General features: G+C 43.2%; 1 protein-coding gene across 1 annotated transcript; it reads right to left on the minus strand.

The window, feature by feature from the left end:
• Positions 1–3,384: 3,384 nt before the first annotated feature.
• Positions 3,385–8,673, minus strand: LOC147849549 (uncharacterized). Its single transcript, XM_087337410.1, has 7 exons — positions 8,657–8,673; positions 8,452–8,540; positions 8,229–8,309; positions 8,105–8,149; positions 7,518–7,899; positions 7,294–7,390; positions 3,385–7,218 (listed from the first exon to the last, which is right to left on the minus strand). The coding sequence occupies exons 2-7, from the start codon at positions 8,469–8,471 to the stop codon at positions 3,893–3,895; spliced, it is 3,951 nt and encodes a 1,316-aa protein (XP_087193536.1). The 5' UTR covers positions 8,472–8,540; positions 8,657–8,673; the 3' UTR covers positions 3,385–3,892.
• Between the last annotated feature and the right edge of the window lie 8,683 nt (positions 8,674–17,356).

Genomic DNA, 17,356 nt, shown 5'->3' on the forward strand with positions numbered 1-17,356 from the left:
TGTATCTAATAGTTTAGGGAGGGTGGGAGAGGAACCAAGTATGTCTTGGTATTTTGCCCTTATCTCGGCATAGGTGGGGCATTTGCATGTAAAATGGTACTCATCCTCTATCTCTATGTGGCATAACCTACATATCCTTTCCTCCCTAGGGACTCCATTAGTACGTCCATTCTCAATCTCAAGTTGGTGAGATGATATTCTAAGTTGACCAATGGCAACCCTTAGTGCATGTGGTAAGAATACATCTAGATATTTTGGGCGCGTGATAAAACCTAACTCAGAGAAGTGCATAAAGTGTTCCTTATAGTACGACATTTTAGATGGGAGTGGCTCTAGTGGGGTGATCCATTTATACCGAGTATAAATTTGCCATATTTCTTGGCGTATTACTTTATTACGGTCCTCATGAGAGATTAAAGTGTTATCAGTCGTGTGGTCGTACTTAAGGGGGGGGAAGTTAGTAATGTCTAGACCGTTGGCAAGAAGCCAACTCACCATCATGCCATACCATGAGCTAGTATAGCCGGACTCATACAGTGCTCGAGAAGCCTTAAAGGCTTGGTGGGATATTCTATCAAGTGGTTGGTTATGTATCCTGTGTATAAAGACTACCGGTTGAAAAAGTGCTTCTACTAACATAGGGGGTAGAGTGAACTCAGCCCTAATAATGTCATGTGGGACCGACGATTTGCTTCGGAGTTGGCGTGATAACATCATCACCAATGGTCTCTCTAATTGCATCCACATGAAAGATGGTAGTCCTTGGGCCCAAACCGTTGATGCATACATGAGAGAGGGAGTCACTAATGAGTCAAAGAGCCACCCTTTAGTTCGTGGCTCTTGGAAGTATGCTTGGTGGCATTGTCTCTCGAGGAGTGAGAGGGATGCATGTCCTCTTGGTCTATCCTTCGCTGCTTGTGTCATCGAAAATTTACCTAAGCGGGCACTAAAAGTGACTCCGAGATAGACATATGATCCAACCACCTCAACTGGGCTATGGGAGATAGTTAGGTGACACTTAGCTCTAACTTGGGTCGACGTGTGGAAGATAAGGACTTTAGTTTTCCCTAGATTCACTACCAATCCTTGTTGTGTGCAAAAGTCATCTAAGGCATTAAGGTGCCTTTGTAGGTCGTGTTCGGATTCAGAGAGCAAAACTATGTCGTTTGCATAGAGCAAGATACGCACCTGCGTATCCCCAAGGACTACTCCATTGCCTCCCTTACGAGCAATAAAATCTGTGATCTCATCAATGTAGATCCCAAAAAGAGTCAGAGATAAGGGGCAACCTTGTTTTACACCAATAGTGCTAGTGAAACTATCGTATATGCCGCCTGGGCATCGAACACACCCGGACACTTGTTCATATAGTGCGTAGATGGCCCAAACCATGTCATCTAGTATCCTCAAGCTCTTAAGCCTATCAAACAACCGCTCTCTAGGGACCGTGTCAAAGGCTTTGCAGAAGTCCACAAAACAACAATATAGTTTCTTCTTGCGAGCCTTAGTCTGGTCAATTAAGCTCTAAGTGTGAAGATATGGTCAATAGTGGAGAAGGCTCGTCTAAAGCCAGCCTATCCAGGTGCACGAAGATTTAAGGTCTCCATATACTCGTTAAGCTCTGCCTCCATTACTGCACCATATAATTTAGCAAGGGTATGACCTATCATAATGGTCCTATAAGTATTTGGGTCCATGAGGTCCCCCCCTTTATGTATGGGGGCCACTGTGTTCATGGTCCATTGTGGTGGAAAACCCTCTACGAGGGCACGATTGAAGATTAGAGTTAGCAAGGGAGCTAGGCACTCTCTCGCGTATATGATGTGTTCTGCTCGCAATCCTGTGTGGTCCATGGACTTCCTATGGTTGTAATTTCTTTATGACCTTCGTGACCCTAGAGGTCGTGAAGAGTGTCCCCACAGTAGGTCGGGGTGTAGAAGGCATTGGAATGGGTGGTTGGTTTGGGATGTGGTAAAGTCTCTCTGTATAAGTGTGCCAAGTTTCGAGATCTTCGATGGGTGTTTATGGTCTTGGTTCCCGTAATCTCTTCCATGCAGTGGCACAATCGCTACTCATAAGCATGTGGTAGAGTTCCCAATATTGGGATGCCTCCCATGCTCGTCTCTTACGACGTGTCATCTTGCGCATTTCTTTACGAGCTTGTATTGAGGTAATACTACCACTGAGTTGCGATATTGTAAGTTGTCGATGTAAGCACCTACAATCCTCATCATACCATCTATTTTGTGGCATAGATCCTACTTTACCTTGATTGGAGTGTTTCGTGTATGGGAAACTGCTAACTGCTACAGAATGAAGGATGTGTGTGAGTTGAGAGAGAGAGAGAGAGAGAGAATGAAAGATGACTGGTTTTTTTATCTTTCTCTGTCAGTGTAGATGAGCTTGTAGATGTATTATAGACATGTTTTGTTGCAACGTCTAGAGTAACCTACCTGGTAATAATGAATAAGAAATTATATGTGAAGAAGCTTCACTATGTGATGCCTTCATTAGGGTCGTATTTGCAAACCAATGAAACATCAGCGAGGTAAGTAAGGCATGCTAACAAAATATAATACAATAGATATTCTTATTTCTTGAAATACAATCGCAAATAAACAAAGTTGCAACAAATAACACTTGGATCTTAATTCAAGGCCAATTATAATGAATGTTATAAAAAGGCTCTCAATAACTCTCCCCTGTGAATGTTATAAGAAATACATTTGAGACATCCAAGACAAAGAAACACCCTTAACCAAATTTTCTGTTGAGATTTGTTCCCCACTCTCTTGCTCCAAAAAGGCCAGTTTTTAGGACACCATTTCCACCTCTGTTTTCCTAGCTAGACCATCATGAGACAAGAAACTCAAATATCTTTTGTCATACCTTTGTCAAGGGCCAGGAATTTTAATTCCCTCAAATAGTGTATAGGACGTTTCAGCACAGAATTAGTTATAATTACCAACAAGAGGACAAAAGCCAGTTTAACAAATTCTTATGACCAACAAGCCAGGCTTCATGCCATTCTAAAATGACCAACAAGCATACCGATACTGAACCAGCCAATCGTGACTATGCAGGAAGTCAGAACTATCTGATCAGCAAATACTAATATTTATAATCACCAATTTACAAAATGAGTGATTGAACAGCGTGATGCAAGCCCAATAAATGTAGGCCAATCCACCTGATACTCCAACATCAACTATACTAAATTATCAACCACCATCAGTTCTTCTATCCCTAATGGGAAATTTGTCCTAAATCATCAAAGATAACTATAGCTGTAATGATATGAAGAGGTCATGTTTAACGTCTTTGATAATGCTGGTTTCAAGATACACCAGAAGGGGAAAAACATTTCACTATATAGACATTAAAGAACAAGGAAAACCATGAACTTAGTTAAAATTGCTAAATTGCTACAAATATGAACTATCATCTAAATATCAAACCCTCAACACCAAGTAACTTGAACTTGAATGTTCCAGTTTACTCTAAACAATCATCTATATTAATACCCTAAATTGTGAGGAAAGCTCAAGTACCCTATTATTTAAGAATATACAATTTCTAGATTCCAGCTCACATGGGTCATAATAAGCTTTACCCAGTTCTATTGCTGCTTTACATCATGCATCACTGCATCTAGGGCCCAATATCACAAAAAGACTAAATAAACAGAATAGCTAGCCTAAGTATATAGATAGATACCTTAATGTTCCTGCCGGACCTCAACTACTGCATGAAGCTAGATACTCTATTAAGGAATGCCTATGCCGCATTACTAATATTATTTTCGTCTATGCCTTCAAAAATGTTTGGATCTTGTTGGCCACTGATGCATTTTTAATTTAAATCCCTCCTGCCAAGTGCTGGCTTGAGCAGCTCATGTTGCTGTTTTGTTTGACATGCATGACAAATGCATTTTTGGTCTCCATTCTGTTTGATGTTTGTGGAATCCACTCTTCAATTCATGTGCAGAATCTTTCATCTTATGACTCTCCAAGTGTTTCTTGGTGGAAGTGGATAATGAAACTGCATTTTTTTCATCCTTTAAACCAGTTACATTCAGAGAGATAACAGGGTGTGAACTATCTGACACAGGTAGTTCTGTTTTACCTACTGATCCAGCCTCAATGTTGGATTTTGCTGGAGAGTACACCATGACACAGCCCCTGGAGTTTTTGGGTGCATTATTCTGCTTTAAAGTCTTTGGCATGAATACTTTACAACCCAGATTAGTTTCATTCTGTTGCTTGACTTTCCATTTCCTAGGCATGGTATTGGGCACTTTTAATATCCCCTCTCCAGAAAATCTGTTACACGTGCCTTTTTGTTCTTGTTCACGCACTTTGACAGGATTCTTTAAATGTTTCCAACTTTTACTGGATTCAAGTACAGCAGAACTAGGTTTTTTCTGCACTATTCTTTGCTCACATCCGCCTTTCTTCTGGTTCTTTAAGTCTTCTTGACTTTTACTAGGTCTCACAATGATATCATTGAAACCAGCTACAAAAGCAGCAAATTCATGAATCTTATTTTCCATTTGATTTTCAGAGTGCTCTTGGCTTTTACCAGGTTTGGCTATTTTGTCCTGACAGATGCTGGCAGCAGTTTTCAGGACTGCCTTTGCATTACCTGTACACAAAGAACTATCTGTTTTATAAGCCAGCAATTTGACGTCTTTCTCCTCACTTTCAGCACCAGTAATCTTACTCTCTGCCTCGCTCAAGAACATTTCTTCATAAATCTCTTCTGGATTTTCAATATCCACGTTAATTTCTAAAATATCTGTTTGTGGCAAAATGATTTCAGTGGAGGATTCTGCCATCGAGGGAATGTCTGTCCCATGTATGTCAACATGGTTATGGTTCAAAAGCTTCTGCACTTTTGGTAGGAAGATTTTCTTGCTCTGTGTAATTCGTATAGAATACCGTTCGGAGCTTTGTTTCCCATTATCGGTCTCCAGACTAGACAGTAGCTCTGACCCTTTGAGATCCTTAAAAGTACATTTTCCTTCTTTTCCAGAATCTTTTCTTGTATTTTTGCTTTGCCCCTCACTTTTTATCAATTGTTCTGATGCAGTTTTATGGAAATCATTTGTTCCAGTTTTATGGACCTTTTTCCACTTCATATTCCTAGCTTGGTTATCAGGAACCAACAAACCTGAAGACTTTGTGCTGTGGAAACCACTAGGCATAGCTGATTGAGCATTCTTAGCTAAGGCAGTGTTTTCCACTGACCTTACAGATAGTGCACCTGCTGTTCCTGGTGTAGTACCACACTCTTCCTTAGCTTTTTTACTGTGTAAATGACCAGGCACTGACAATTGACTATCCTCAGACAGAGCAGTGTTTTTCAATGCTCTTTCACCTGACATACGTGATGTAGAACCACAAGCTTCCTTCAACTTTGTAATGTGCAATCGACTAGGCTTAGATGAATTTTTTTCCTTAGCAAAGCTCATAGATTTCACTGCTCTTTCAGGCAGTGTACCTAATGTTCCTGGAGTAGATCCACAAGTGTCATTATATGTTTTACTGTCTTCAAATAAGGTAATATCATCAACTGTTTTTTTAGCGAGTGTACATGTTGTTGCTGACGTAGAGCCATAAGCTTCCTTTAAAGACTTGCCTGATGAAACACCATTATTCCAACAACTAGTTGATTGAGGTATTAGAACTTCAGTACTAGAGTTCTGTATATTAGAAAGATCATCACTATTATTGTTCTTAATCCTATTTTTTATAGCCTTTTTTACTTTTGGCACAAATATTGTATGGCCCATTTGAGACTTCACAGTAAATTGTTTGCACCGTCGCCTAATACTGCCATTTCCATCCGAGACACCAGTCCCCCTTGGTTTCCATTGCTTTAAGCATTTGTCCAAAGCATCATTCTTCTTTTGTCCAAAATCATTCATGGCATAATGTGAAGATTCCTGGATCTTAGCATTCTCAACTGCATCATTGTAGGATACAAAGCCAACTCTATCATGAAAACAGTTCATTTCCCTGACAGTTTTGTCTTTTGGGTCCTCAGACTGGGCATCCGATTTTGAGCTGGCGGATGAGGCAGGATACAGCCAATCAGTAGAAGAAATAGATGAATTTCTAGCACTAGCATTAAAACTTTCTAGTTTAGATGGGATCCTACATGAGTCTTTGTCCTCCGCTGAAGAATCCAATGCTGACATAATGGAAGGTAACACTGGCAGATGAGATTCTACAGTTTCTAATGCTGCAGAACATGGCTTCTTTTTTAAGGATACTACGTTCTTGGAGCTTACTTCTCCAACTGGGGTATGCATATCATCTGGTTGAGGTAGATCAATGTTGTTAGAGGTTGGTAGCTTATGGATATCTGCAGCATCATTTATTATGGTTTCACCTTCAGCAATCTTACCCGGGACCGCTCGTGATCTTCTCTGTGCATGGTCATCATTTGAATTAAGTGACACTACTGCTGATTCAGTCACACTATCTTGACTTTCTTCATGGAAATTGTTAATGATTACTTCATGACGAGACGCTTTTGTCAAAAATGTAACTCTCTTCTCTGGCAATGGCATAAAAGTGGATGACTTTGCAGAAAATCCTTTACCACTTTGATCTGTAGTCTTCCTTCTCCCTGCCTTCTTTTGCATGCCATAATTAGATAAAGGAGGCCTTGTTCCGAAGGCAGACGAAATCATTGGGGGCATTTCAACCTCACCACAGTGGAAGTCTTTATCCCTGAAATTCCGATATGCCCAATGATCCTCACGAGTGTCATGTGCATATGGTGCAAACGCAGGTTGTTCAACAAAGAAGGGAACAGATACTTGTGACCCTCCATCCAGTATCCCATGTCCAGGGACAAAAAAATGCTCAATTTGTCCAAATTGCAAAGGGAACTGCCCGTACATAACGGGCCTGCCATAATTCTCCGGGAATCCTGAGTAAGGAAAGTAGCCTCCATAAAAACCAGGATGTTCATACATGTGGATGAAGACTATCTCCTTATCTTTCGCACCACTGTAAATTGGCATGCCTGTCATACTGTAAGATCCGTCAAGCTGGGGAAAAGGAGCCCCAGGTCCACAAGGCATCCCTTGAGTGCCTGAAAGAGGAACACCAGGCCCTAATAATGGAGAGCGATTACTGTCATCATCAGCGGAGGCACTACAGCCTGGGTGTGGTTTGGCGTCTCCTCTTTTCCCTCCATCATTGCCTGTAGGAATAAATCATCCAATAAATAAGTGAAACATCAAAATGATTTAGATTATGTAAGAGCAGAAAGACTCACTTGAATCTAGTGGTGGATCTGAAACTTGTTCATTTCTTTGCACCAATGTATTGACAGGACTAGAAGAATATGCCTGAGATTTTGAGGAGTCTTCCAACTGCACTCCTCAGAGAAGGACTATACATGAGAACAATTTTGGACTGGAAAATGGGCTGCACTTAACAGAAAACATCTTTAACATAGCCACACTCCAATGGGTTAGGCATAGCTGTACAAATCCATACCTTTTTTGTGCTGTCCAAACCATCTCCAGTATTTTCTGCACCCGAGGTTGACTGAATCAGGTGCTTCACATTCTTAATTAAGCATCCTGATTCACTGTCTGAAGTGGATCTAGGATACACCTTTATACCATCATCCCAAGATTCAGAACTTACGGAATTGAAAGATATGTTGCTGGCAACATCAGATCCATTAATACCAGCAGAAGAAGGGGGTGAGATATAGCTCTCAGTCGACGAGTGGCAGGTGGACTTCTCAACCACACATCTCTCTCCTTCCTTCTTTGAAGCCACAATACCTTCTGCCTTTGCACCCATCCCATTTTTACCAATGTTTCCACTAACACAAGCCAATCGACTTGTACTGCCCCAACTAAATGTGCCCCTGCGATGTCAAACATCGCTGAAAATGTAAACAATGTATCTCGACAATAAAATCTAAAAAGTTACAGATATTACAAAGGTTTGAGAAAGAATACGTGTTTGAAAATGTAAACAAAATATCTTACCATTATCAATAAAAGTTATAATTACTACGAAAACGAATATTAAGAAGATTTTGAGGGAGAAGACTCAGATAAATAACATACTTTGGCACAATATTCACTTCTGGTACCAGTCCTTGATTCTCCAACCTACAGCAAATTCCATATTAAGTGTAAAACAAACCCAAATTCGTTCTTATGAAAAAACAAAGGATCTATCAAATTTCACCTTTGACTGGGCAAATTGATGGGTTTGGGGGCAGTTGGAATTCTGCCGAGCAGTGTCATACCCCTCCTAACTGAACCCACTCTGCAAAAGAAAAGAAAGCATATTTCAAATGGTAAGTTTAGGTCGCGTGAGCTTTTTCCATCCTTATCTTCCTAGGTCTATAATGAGCTAGTGCTGCTACTTCTATACTATGTTATTCTCTTTGGGTGGAGCAGAGGATCACCTTCTTTCAGTGGCAGCCATCGGGTGTACGCGCTAATAGAAAAAATACTCCTGTTTAAGTGGAGCAGTTGTGAATCATGAAACCTGGGGCTTATGCATTCACCATAACATTTTATTGAGGCAGCGTACATTAGGCAAATCTAATGAAGAAGACTATATTCCATTTTTTCGAGTACACTAAAGAAAAAGAAAAGAAAAAGGTTTACATGGATGCACTAAAATGAAGAGTTGGTTGTGAACGCTGTCAGCCTGTCTCCGTTTCTGCTATGGCGAGGAACTGCAGGAGCTAGAGCATCGTCCGGCTTCTTGTGCTGCTACAGACAAGATCCTACATCCCTCCTCGGCAAAAGATAGTAGTAGAGTGGCATTGCCTTTCTCTTAGCGGGGGAGGTAAGACAGAGAGATGGAATGAATTGGGAGGGTGTAGGGTTTTAGGGCTCCAGCCTCCAATCCAACGAGAAGAAGTTGTTTCTTTGAAATAGCAGGGGAGGGGAGGGAGGGTTTTAGCACATTTTTGTTGTTAGAAGGACAAGTCTTAAAAAGAGTTCAAGTCTTAAAAAGGAGAGCGAGCCAGAGATGGAATGGATGTTAATCTTAATATGTATGTATGTATAGTCATGATTCACGAAACCTCATATCCCACTCGTTGCAACTTGCGAGATGTCCATAGAATGAGCTGCTCTTTGATGACCGACAAGTACCCTTGAACTTGCATACATAATGCCTTAGTTGACAATGACCTTTGGTCGTGAACCTAGTTGGATTAAGTCGGTATTGCATATGAGAGTTGTAAAAACAACAACAACAATTATTGACTCACACTCAAGAAGATGCCCTACTCGCTCGCATGACAAAAAGTTATAATATTGTCATCTTGGTCTTAAAGATTTTGGTGCTCCATTTTAGATAGTTTCAACAAGTATAAGCAAATGTGGATGACAATACCTTATGAAGAGATAAAAATTACATTGCCCTTTTTCCAATTGCATCTTTAATGTTGAGTTTTTATTATTCCATTTGAACGAAAGACCATATATCTCATTTAGAAATGATTTGCCCACCACAAGGTTGTTGATTGCGAATAAATTATAAGCCAATGCATTCAACCTAATGGCTAGATAAGTACCCCACATTTCATGTACATTGTTTGTCGTATTGCACACACTAAGGGCATAACAAAGTGTTGCTTTTTCATGTTCGTTCTTACCATTGATTCAATAACAATTTACCAATCTTGACATGCATTTATTCCATAAAAATGTCAGAATGAAGGCCCAAATTTTCCTATAGTTATAAATATTCCCATATTTATTTAAAACTCTCATGGGAAATTCCTTTTGGTGCAAATATGAAGAGAAGAGCCCTCTCTTATCAATCTATGTATCTACTTTTTATAAATATAGTCTCTCTTTTTTTCTTTTTTATCGTAATTAGCTTACCCAAGTGGTAAGTTGTTACACTACAATTACTACGTCTTGGGTTCAAAACCAATTTTCTCACCTCTCTTATGTTACTTCATACATATCTCTCAATTCACTAGATACCACCCTAGAATTTAGGGGTTCAATCCACCACCTCCTGGCCATTAGGCAACCTTACTAATGTCTCTCTCTCTCTCTCTCTCTCTCTCTCTCTCTCTCTCTCTCTCTCTCTCAATGGCATCTCTTTCTCTTCATTTCCCATCCTTTTTCATGCATAATTGCTCTAAATTCCCCTTTGCTTGGTTAGCTACTTTTTCGTTGATTTTTGACACCACTTTGCCACCAAAATTTCGATTTCCGACATTGGTTTGTTGCATATGGTATTCTATTATGAATATTGCGGAATATGAAGCCGGCCACAACCGGTCAACACGTGCAAATGAGAGACGCAGAGATCAAGACAATCAGACACAAGAAAAGAAAGTATAGAGACACAAGATCTTTTCATGTGGAAAACCCTAAAAGGGAAAAACTATGGGAGTCCACAAACTCCGAGTAATTACTATAGTGGGAGGAATATACAACAAGAAACTCCAAGGCAACAACCTTGAGTTCGTCTTCATCCACAGACGGCTACAAGAGTTACAACTCTCTTTCTCTCTCTCCTACACACTAGTTACACTCACTAATCCTACTACAACTCTCTCATAATGATTTGCCCTAGATGTATTTATACTAATACATACTATGGACTATTTACAAATATAACGAGTTGTAGGCGCACCAAAACATATTTACAAATATGATCACTTTCAGATACCTCTCCATATCCGACCAAATGTCTTCCAGCCAGTCCTGCTCCGGATCTGGTCTCTTGTCCAGGTCTCTCCTTCAAACCCATCTGATCCAGTTCTCGTTTTACACCAGGTTCTCATTCTTCAAACTCCAATCCAGCTCGTACTCTCTTCCCATCCAGAGGGACCTATTTCCTAATAAACCCCCCTTTCACTCTAGTATGGGGTACTTTGTTAGTCTGACCCTTTGCCAACACGTGTTCAACTTCTCTACCAACAACACATTCGTTAGCATATCCGATCCGTTTTCCTCCGTGTGGATCTTTACCAGAGCAAAATCTTTTTCTTCTACCCTCTCCTTAATGTTGTAGAGACAAGGCCGTCAATGCGGAAGATCTAGAAGCATTCGATTCTGGTTGAAACCTGCGTATGACAGTTTCCAAGATCGTGCACAGAGAGAGAGAGAGAGAGACACACACACAAAAGAGTCTTTCTATTCAATAGAAACAATAATACAACCAACCTTTCAAAAGAGGTTACAATGTCACTTTATATAGTGACCGACTTAGGGCAACTACCATTTATGCTAATTACACAAATGGCCCAAACTTAAGCTATACAAAGGGATAGTGTGAATACGTCCATTATACACTTGTATTCGACACTCCCCCGTAATGGGCGTATACATGGGTTATCTAAGATTACAGGTATAAACCTATGTTCTCGGACATATCAGTTTTGTTCGAGTCGGCAGGGTCCGAAGGCAGAAGACCGGACTAGTCGGGTCGGAAGAGTTGAAGCCGATCATTAAGGAACTGATGTCGGTTGTCGGAAACCATCCTGCGCTGTGTCCGGCTCTAACCGGACTGGTTTGTCGTTACGCCCATCTGATGCCGAAGAGACCGAAAGCGGTCTGCCGAAAGACACTTGGTCATTCCATCTGCGACATTGTCGGTTGTGGATATTTTCTCTAGACCGATTTTCCCTGAAATGACGCAGTCCCGAACGAAGTGATATCGAACGTCGATATGTTTGGAGGCGTTGTGGTGAACCGGATTTTTCGACAGGGCAACAGCACCTTGACTGTCGCTATAGACAACTGGGGCCGAGTCATGGTCGACTTGCGGAAACGTGTGCGCCAGCCGGCCGAGCCACAAAGCTTCTTTTGCAGCGTCGGACGCAGCTACATATTTTGCTTCGGTCGTTGAGGTCGCTGTGCACTCCTGAAGTTTCGACTTCCACGAAATTGCTCCATTGCCGAATTTGAAGCAGTATCCAGTTGTTGATTTCCGACTGTCTATACAGCCGGCGAAATCCGAGTCGGTGTAACCGACTACGCCTGAGGTTCGGTTCGGACCGAAAAGAATGTCGTGGTCTTTTGTGCCAGCCAGATATCTGAACACATGCTTGACTGCGTTCCAATGCGATCGGCCAGGATTGTGCATAAATCTGCTAACGACTCCTACGGCATGAGAGATATCAGGCCGTGTCGCGACCATCAGGTACATAAGGGAGCCGACTGCCGGTGCATACGGTACCGACTTCATATCATCCCCCTCCGGGCCGGATGTCGGGCAGTCTCGCTGAGAGAGCCGAAGATTCATGGGGAGCGGGGTTGAAGCAGATTTGGCTGATTGCATGTTGAAGCGTTCCAAGACACGTCCGATATAGTCGGTCTGAGACAAAAAAAGATGTCTTTTATCGCGGTGCCGAATAATCTTCATGCCAAGTATGTGTCGTGCCGGACCGAGGTCCTTCATGGCAAACTTCAACCGCAGTTGCCGAATGAGATCGGCAAGTTCGCCCGCGTGGCGTCCAGAAATTAGCATGTCGTCCACGTAAATGATGAGGAAGATGGGTGATCCATCTTGAGCTGTGGTGGTAAAGAGACAATGGTCCTCATCGCTTTTTGAGAAGCCGATCGATTGGATGAAGTCATCGAACTTCTTGTACCATTGTCGCGGTGCCTGTTTGAGGCCGTATAGACTCTTCCTGAGCCGGCAGACTAGATGTTCTTGGCCAGTTGCCACGAAGCCTTTTGGCTGCTCCATATAAATTTCCTCTTCAAGATCACCATGGAGGAAGGTTGTTTTGACATCTAGCTGAATCAGCTCCAAGTTGTCGGCTGCCACTACGCCGAGTAGAAAATGAAGGGTTGTCATTTTCACCACTGGTGAAAAAATCTCGTCGAAGTCGACGCCATATTCTTGTCGGAAGCCCTTCGCAACTAATCTGGCCTTGTACTTTGGGGTGGTCGAATCAGACGTCTCTTTTAGTCGATAAACCCACTTGCAAGGAAGAGCACGTCGATTCTTAGGTAATTCGACCAGGTCCCAAGTCTTGTTTGCCCGAATGGAGTGCATTTCCGACTCCATCGCCAGATGCCAGGTGGCTGAATCGACAGATGTCGATGCTTCTTCGTAAGACGTCGGTTCGCCGGCGTCGGTGAAGAAAATTCCCGGAGAATACCTCTCCGGAGGTTGCGACAGTCTCTCGGATCGTCGAGGTATGATTGGACTGGTCGCATCGGGTATCGAGGTCGGATGGTCCGAAAGCGAATTATTCTGCTGTGCCGAGTCGGAGTTGTTCGAGTCGGTAGTGCAAGGTTCAGCTACCCGTGAAGCTGACCGTGTGTTAAGAGCGGGGCCTTCTTGAAGGGTCGGCACATCGGAAAATGTTACCCTTCGGACTTCGATCGGTGTTTTGACTGATGGATTCATAGCCGACTCGTTGAACACAACGTCCGAACTTCGAACGATTTGTCTGCGTTCGGGGTCCCAGAGTCGGTATCCCATTTCGCCGTCTGATCCATATCCAAGGAAAATGCATTTCCTGGACCGAGGTGCAAGTTTTCGGCGATCATCTTTCGGAATGAGGGCGTACGCCTCGCATCCGAAGATCCTCAGCTTGTCGTAATTCGGCTTACTGCCGATCCATAGTTCCTGAGGAATTTGAAGTCCTAGAGGTCTGCTTGGCGACATATTGATTATGTGTACTGCCGTGAGTAGAGCCTCTGCCCAGAAGCCATCCGACAGTCCGGAGTGTTGGAGCATGGAAACTATCCGGTCTTGGATTGTCCGATTCATGCGTTCTGCAATCCCGTTTTGCTCCGGACTGTATGGTGCCGTAAATTCACGTCGGATGCCGCGTTGTCGGCAGAATTTGACGAATTCTTCTGATTTGAACTCTCCCCCATTGTAGGTCCGAAAGCATTTCAGTTTTCGGTCAGTTTGATTTTCTACCATAGCGAGCCAATCGGAGAAGATCGAGAAGACACGATCTTTGGTGCGAATTGGATAAGCCCACACCTTTCGAGTCGAATCGTCAATAAAACTGACGAAGTAAGAGGCACCGCCGAGAGACTGATGCGGCATTGGGCCACAGACGTCCGAGTGGACTAAATCGAGAGGTCTCGTTTCTCTTGGTGCTGATGTCGGGTGTGATGCGGCTGCTTGTTTGCCATACTGGCAATGTTCGCAGAATTGATGGTCCGAGAAGGAGAGTTTAGGGATGTATCCGGCTCTAGATAGATGCGTAATGCCGGCCTTGCTGAGGTGTCCTAATCTTCTGTGCCATAGTGATGACACAGGAATATCCACCAAAAACAGGTTACCCTCTCTGAGCGTAACATGTAACGGATACAGTGAGTGTATCTTGGGTCCTCTAGCAAGCAGGAGGTTCCCCCTGTGGAGTGTCCACCCTCCCGAAGAAAAACCGGCACGAATGCCGTCTTCATCTAGTTGTCCGACTGAGATCAATGGCCTTGAGAGCTCGGGTACATGTCGGACATTGTGAAGTACAAGTGTAGAGCCACCTGCAAGATTGAGCTCTACTGTGCCGATTCCAATGATGTCGCAGTGTTGCGAGTTGCCGACTCGAACTGAGTCGGAGTGACGGATCATATATTGCCGAAATTGGGATCGATGAGGAGTCACGTGAAATGACGCGCCCGAATCTAAGAGCCATGTGCTCGATTCTTCAGTCGTGAGCAGAACTTCTGATCCGACTGGATTTTCGATTGATAGTATATTCGGGTCGTTTGGTAGCACATCAGCTGAGAAGCTGACGTAATTGATCTCCTCATGCCGGCCACTCTTCTTGTCTGATTTCTGAGACTTGTCGTTCTTGTTCTTGAGTGCGCGGCAGTCGGCTTTGATGTGTCCGGGTTTCTTGCAATAGTTGCAGATTCGATTATCCCGTGACTGGCTCCGTCTTCGCTGATTGTTCGGCTGCCGTGAGGAATCTCTTCCTCGTATGTTCGATCGGTCTGTCGAACCTTGTACTACATAAGCGTCGTCTGTTGAGTCTTTGGCGAAAGACTTTCTCCGAGCTGCTTCTGTCAGGATTGCGCTCGTGACTTCGGAGTATTTAACAGCCGTGGTTGACGCATTGCACACGGTTGTGACGAAAGTTTCCCATGATGAGGGAAGGCTGCTCATGAGTATCATCGCTCTGAGTTCATCCTCGATTGCCGTCCCCTGAGATGAGATTTGGGAGCTTATGCTTTCGTACTCATTGAGATGTGCTTGAACCGAATCTGATTCTTTCATCCGCAAGTTGTAGAGGCGCCGGATCAGAAACATCTTTGTTGCAGCGACCTTCTTTTCGTAGGTGTCCGACAGTGTTTTCCACAGTTCGAATGTTGTCGTACACGATTGCACCGTAAAGTATACCGATTCCGATAGGTGCATCCGAATCGTGGCGCGGACGATTCTGTCCAGCTTCTGCCACTCAATTGGTTTGTATCCTTCTGGAGGTTCTTCATTTTCGATGGGATCGATTTGCCCCTTGACTATGAGATAGTCCTGCATCTGCTCCTTCCAGAAGTTGAAGTTCGATCCATCGAACTTTCGTAGACTCATTTCTGACGAGCCGGATGTTGATGCCATCAAATTTGGTTTCGGTTGACGAAGCTCGGTTCGGAGTTGACTACGAACCTTGTTGGAGTGCAGCCGGTTGGCTCACCCGATATCGTTCTAGTCGGATTTGAACCCGAGTCGGTTCGGCTTCGGATATATGTATTGTTGAACTTGCTCGAATTGACTCCGGTAACTTGAGGGACAGAACTGACTGGTCTTCCCGAATGTTGCCGAGTCGGAGTGAGCCCGGTTCGCTTCCGAATATATATGCCAAATACCGATTATTGAAACCGATTGTCTGGACCGATTCTGCTTCGGGTGACTGCAGCGACGAGAGAGACGGATCCAACTGATCCTCCCGAATGTCAATCAGCCAGATGAAGCACGAATTGGGGTTGTTGTCTTGAGACCGATCTGCACCGAGTGGTTACAATGAGCGGTGAGCAGCGTTTGATGACCTCTTCGGATGCCGTTTAACCGAGTGGAGCACGATCGTGTCAATGTTGCACAAGGGGATTTCACCTCGAGCGGTTACGATCACAAGGAACAGAGTACAACCGGCTGGCTTACTCCAAGCGAAGATGATCTAACGCGATGAGATGCAAGCCTCGTTTTTCTTCTTCTTCTCCCTTCTTCGAATGACGCAAGAAACCGAACGCTGTGCAGGCTGGGACGACGGCCGACAGCGGGTTGAGGAACGCTGTGCTCTGATACCAAATGTTGTAGAGACAAGGCCGTCAATGCGGAAGATCTAGAAGCATTCGATTCTGGTTGAAACCTGCGTATGACAGTTTCCAAGATCGTGCACAGAGAGAGAGAGAGAGAGAGACACACACACAAAAGAGTCTTTCTATTCAATAGAAACAATAATACAACCAACCTTTCAAAAGAGGTTACAATGTCACTTTATATAGTGACCGACTTAGGGCAACTACCATTTATGCTAATTACACAAATGGCCCAAACTTAAGCTATACAAAGGGATAGTGTGAATACGTCCATTATACACTTGTATTCGACACTTAAGCCAATGGTATCTCCTCTATATGTGCTTAGTCCTTGAGTGGTAGGTGTTAACCGGTGGGACAAGTGGGACACTGTGTCAAACGAGCAAAGGGAGTCGAGCACTAATAGTCGAACAAAGGGAGCCGAGTATTAAGGAGAAACAGTTGTAAAGCGCCGAGCATAGAGGACCATATATATACTGAGTGTTAGAACAGGGGGGAAACTATTTTGGAACTATATTACCTCTTCTCAAGCCGATGTAATTTGTGTTCAAGAACATAAACAAGTTGAATTCAATGGTCAAGTTGGTTCATTTGGAGGTTTTGACATATTCTATAAAGATCAAGGTACAACATTTGGAGTGCTTATCGTCATAAAACATGAGCTAAATCCTACGGTTGCCTATAATGATCAACGTGGGAGGTGGATGGTTGTGCAATGAATGATAAATGGCGAGACATATGATTTTGTTGGAATATATGCCCCGAATGCCACAAGGGATAGAGCTTTACTTTGGCAAGACATTTGTGCTTATCCATGGCCACAACATGCATTTATATGTGGAGATTTCAACAACTCTCCAAATGCAGGTGATAACACTAGTGGGCACTCACATATGTTGAGAGAGGAACAAGGTCAGTGGTGTAATATGCAAAGCTCATTGGATTGGGTTGATTTATGGAAAATGGCACACCCACATGTTCATGGGTTTACCTTTCATCACACCACCAACTCCTCATACTATGCAAGGCTTGATAGATGGTATTTGTTGCATGCTAGTTAGTATGAAAATTTCACATATACAATGCATATAGACCATGCTTTGT

This window comes from Azolla caroliniana, unplaced genomic scaffold, assembly GCF_043228905.1.
Source record: "Azolla caroliniana isolate FFs.n. ecotype wild unplaced genomic scaffold, voAzoCaro1.0.p SCAF_34, whole genome shotgun sequence".
NCBI lineage: Eukaryota > Viridiplantae > Streptophyta > Polypodiopsida > Salviniales > Salviniaceae > Azolla > Azolla caroliniana.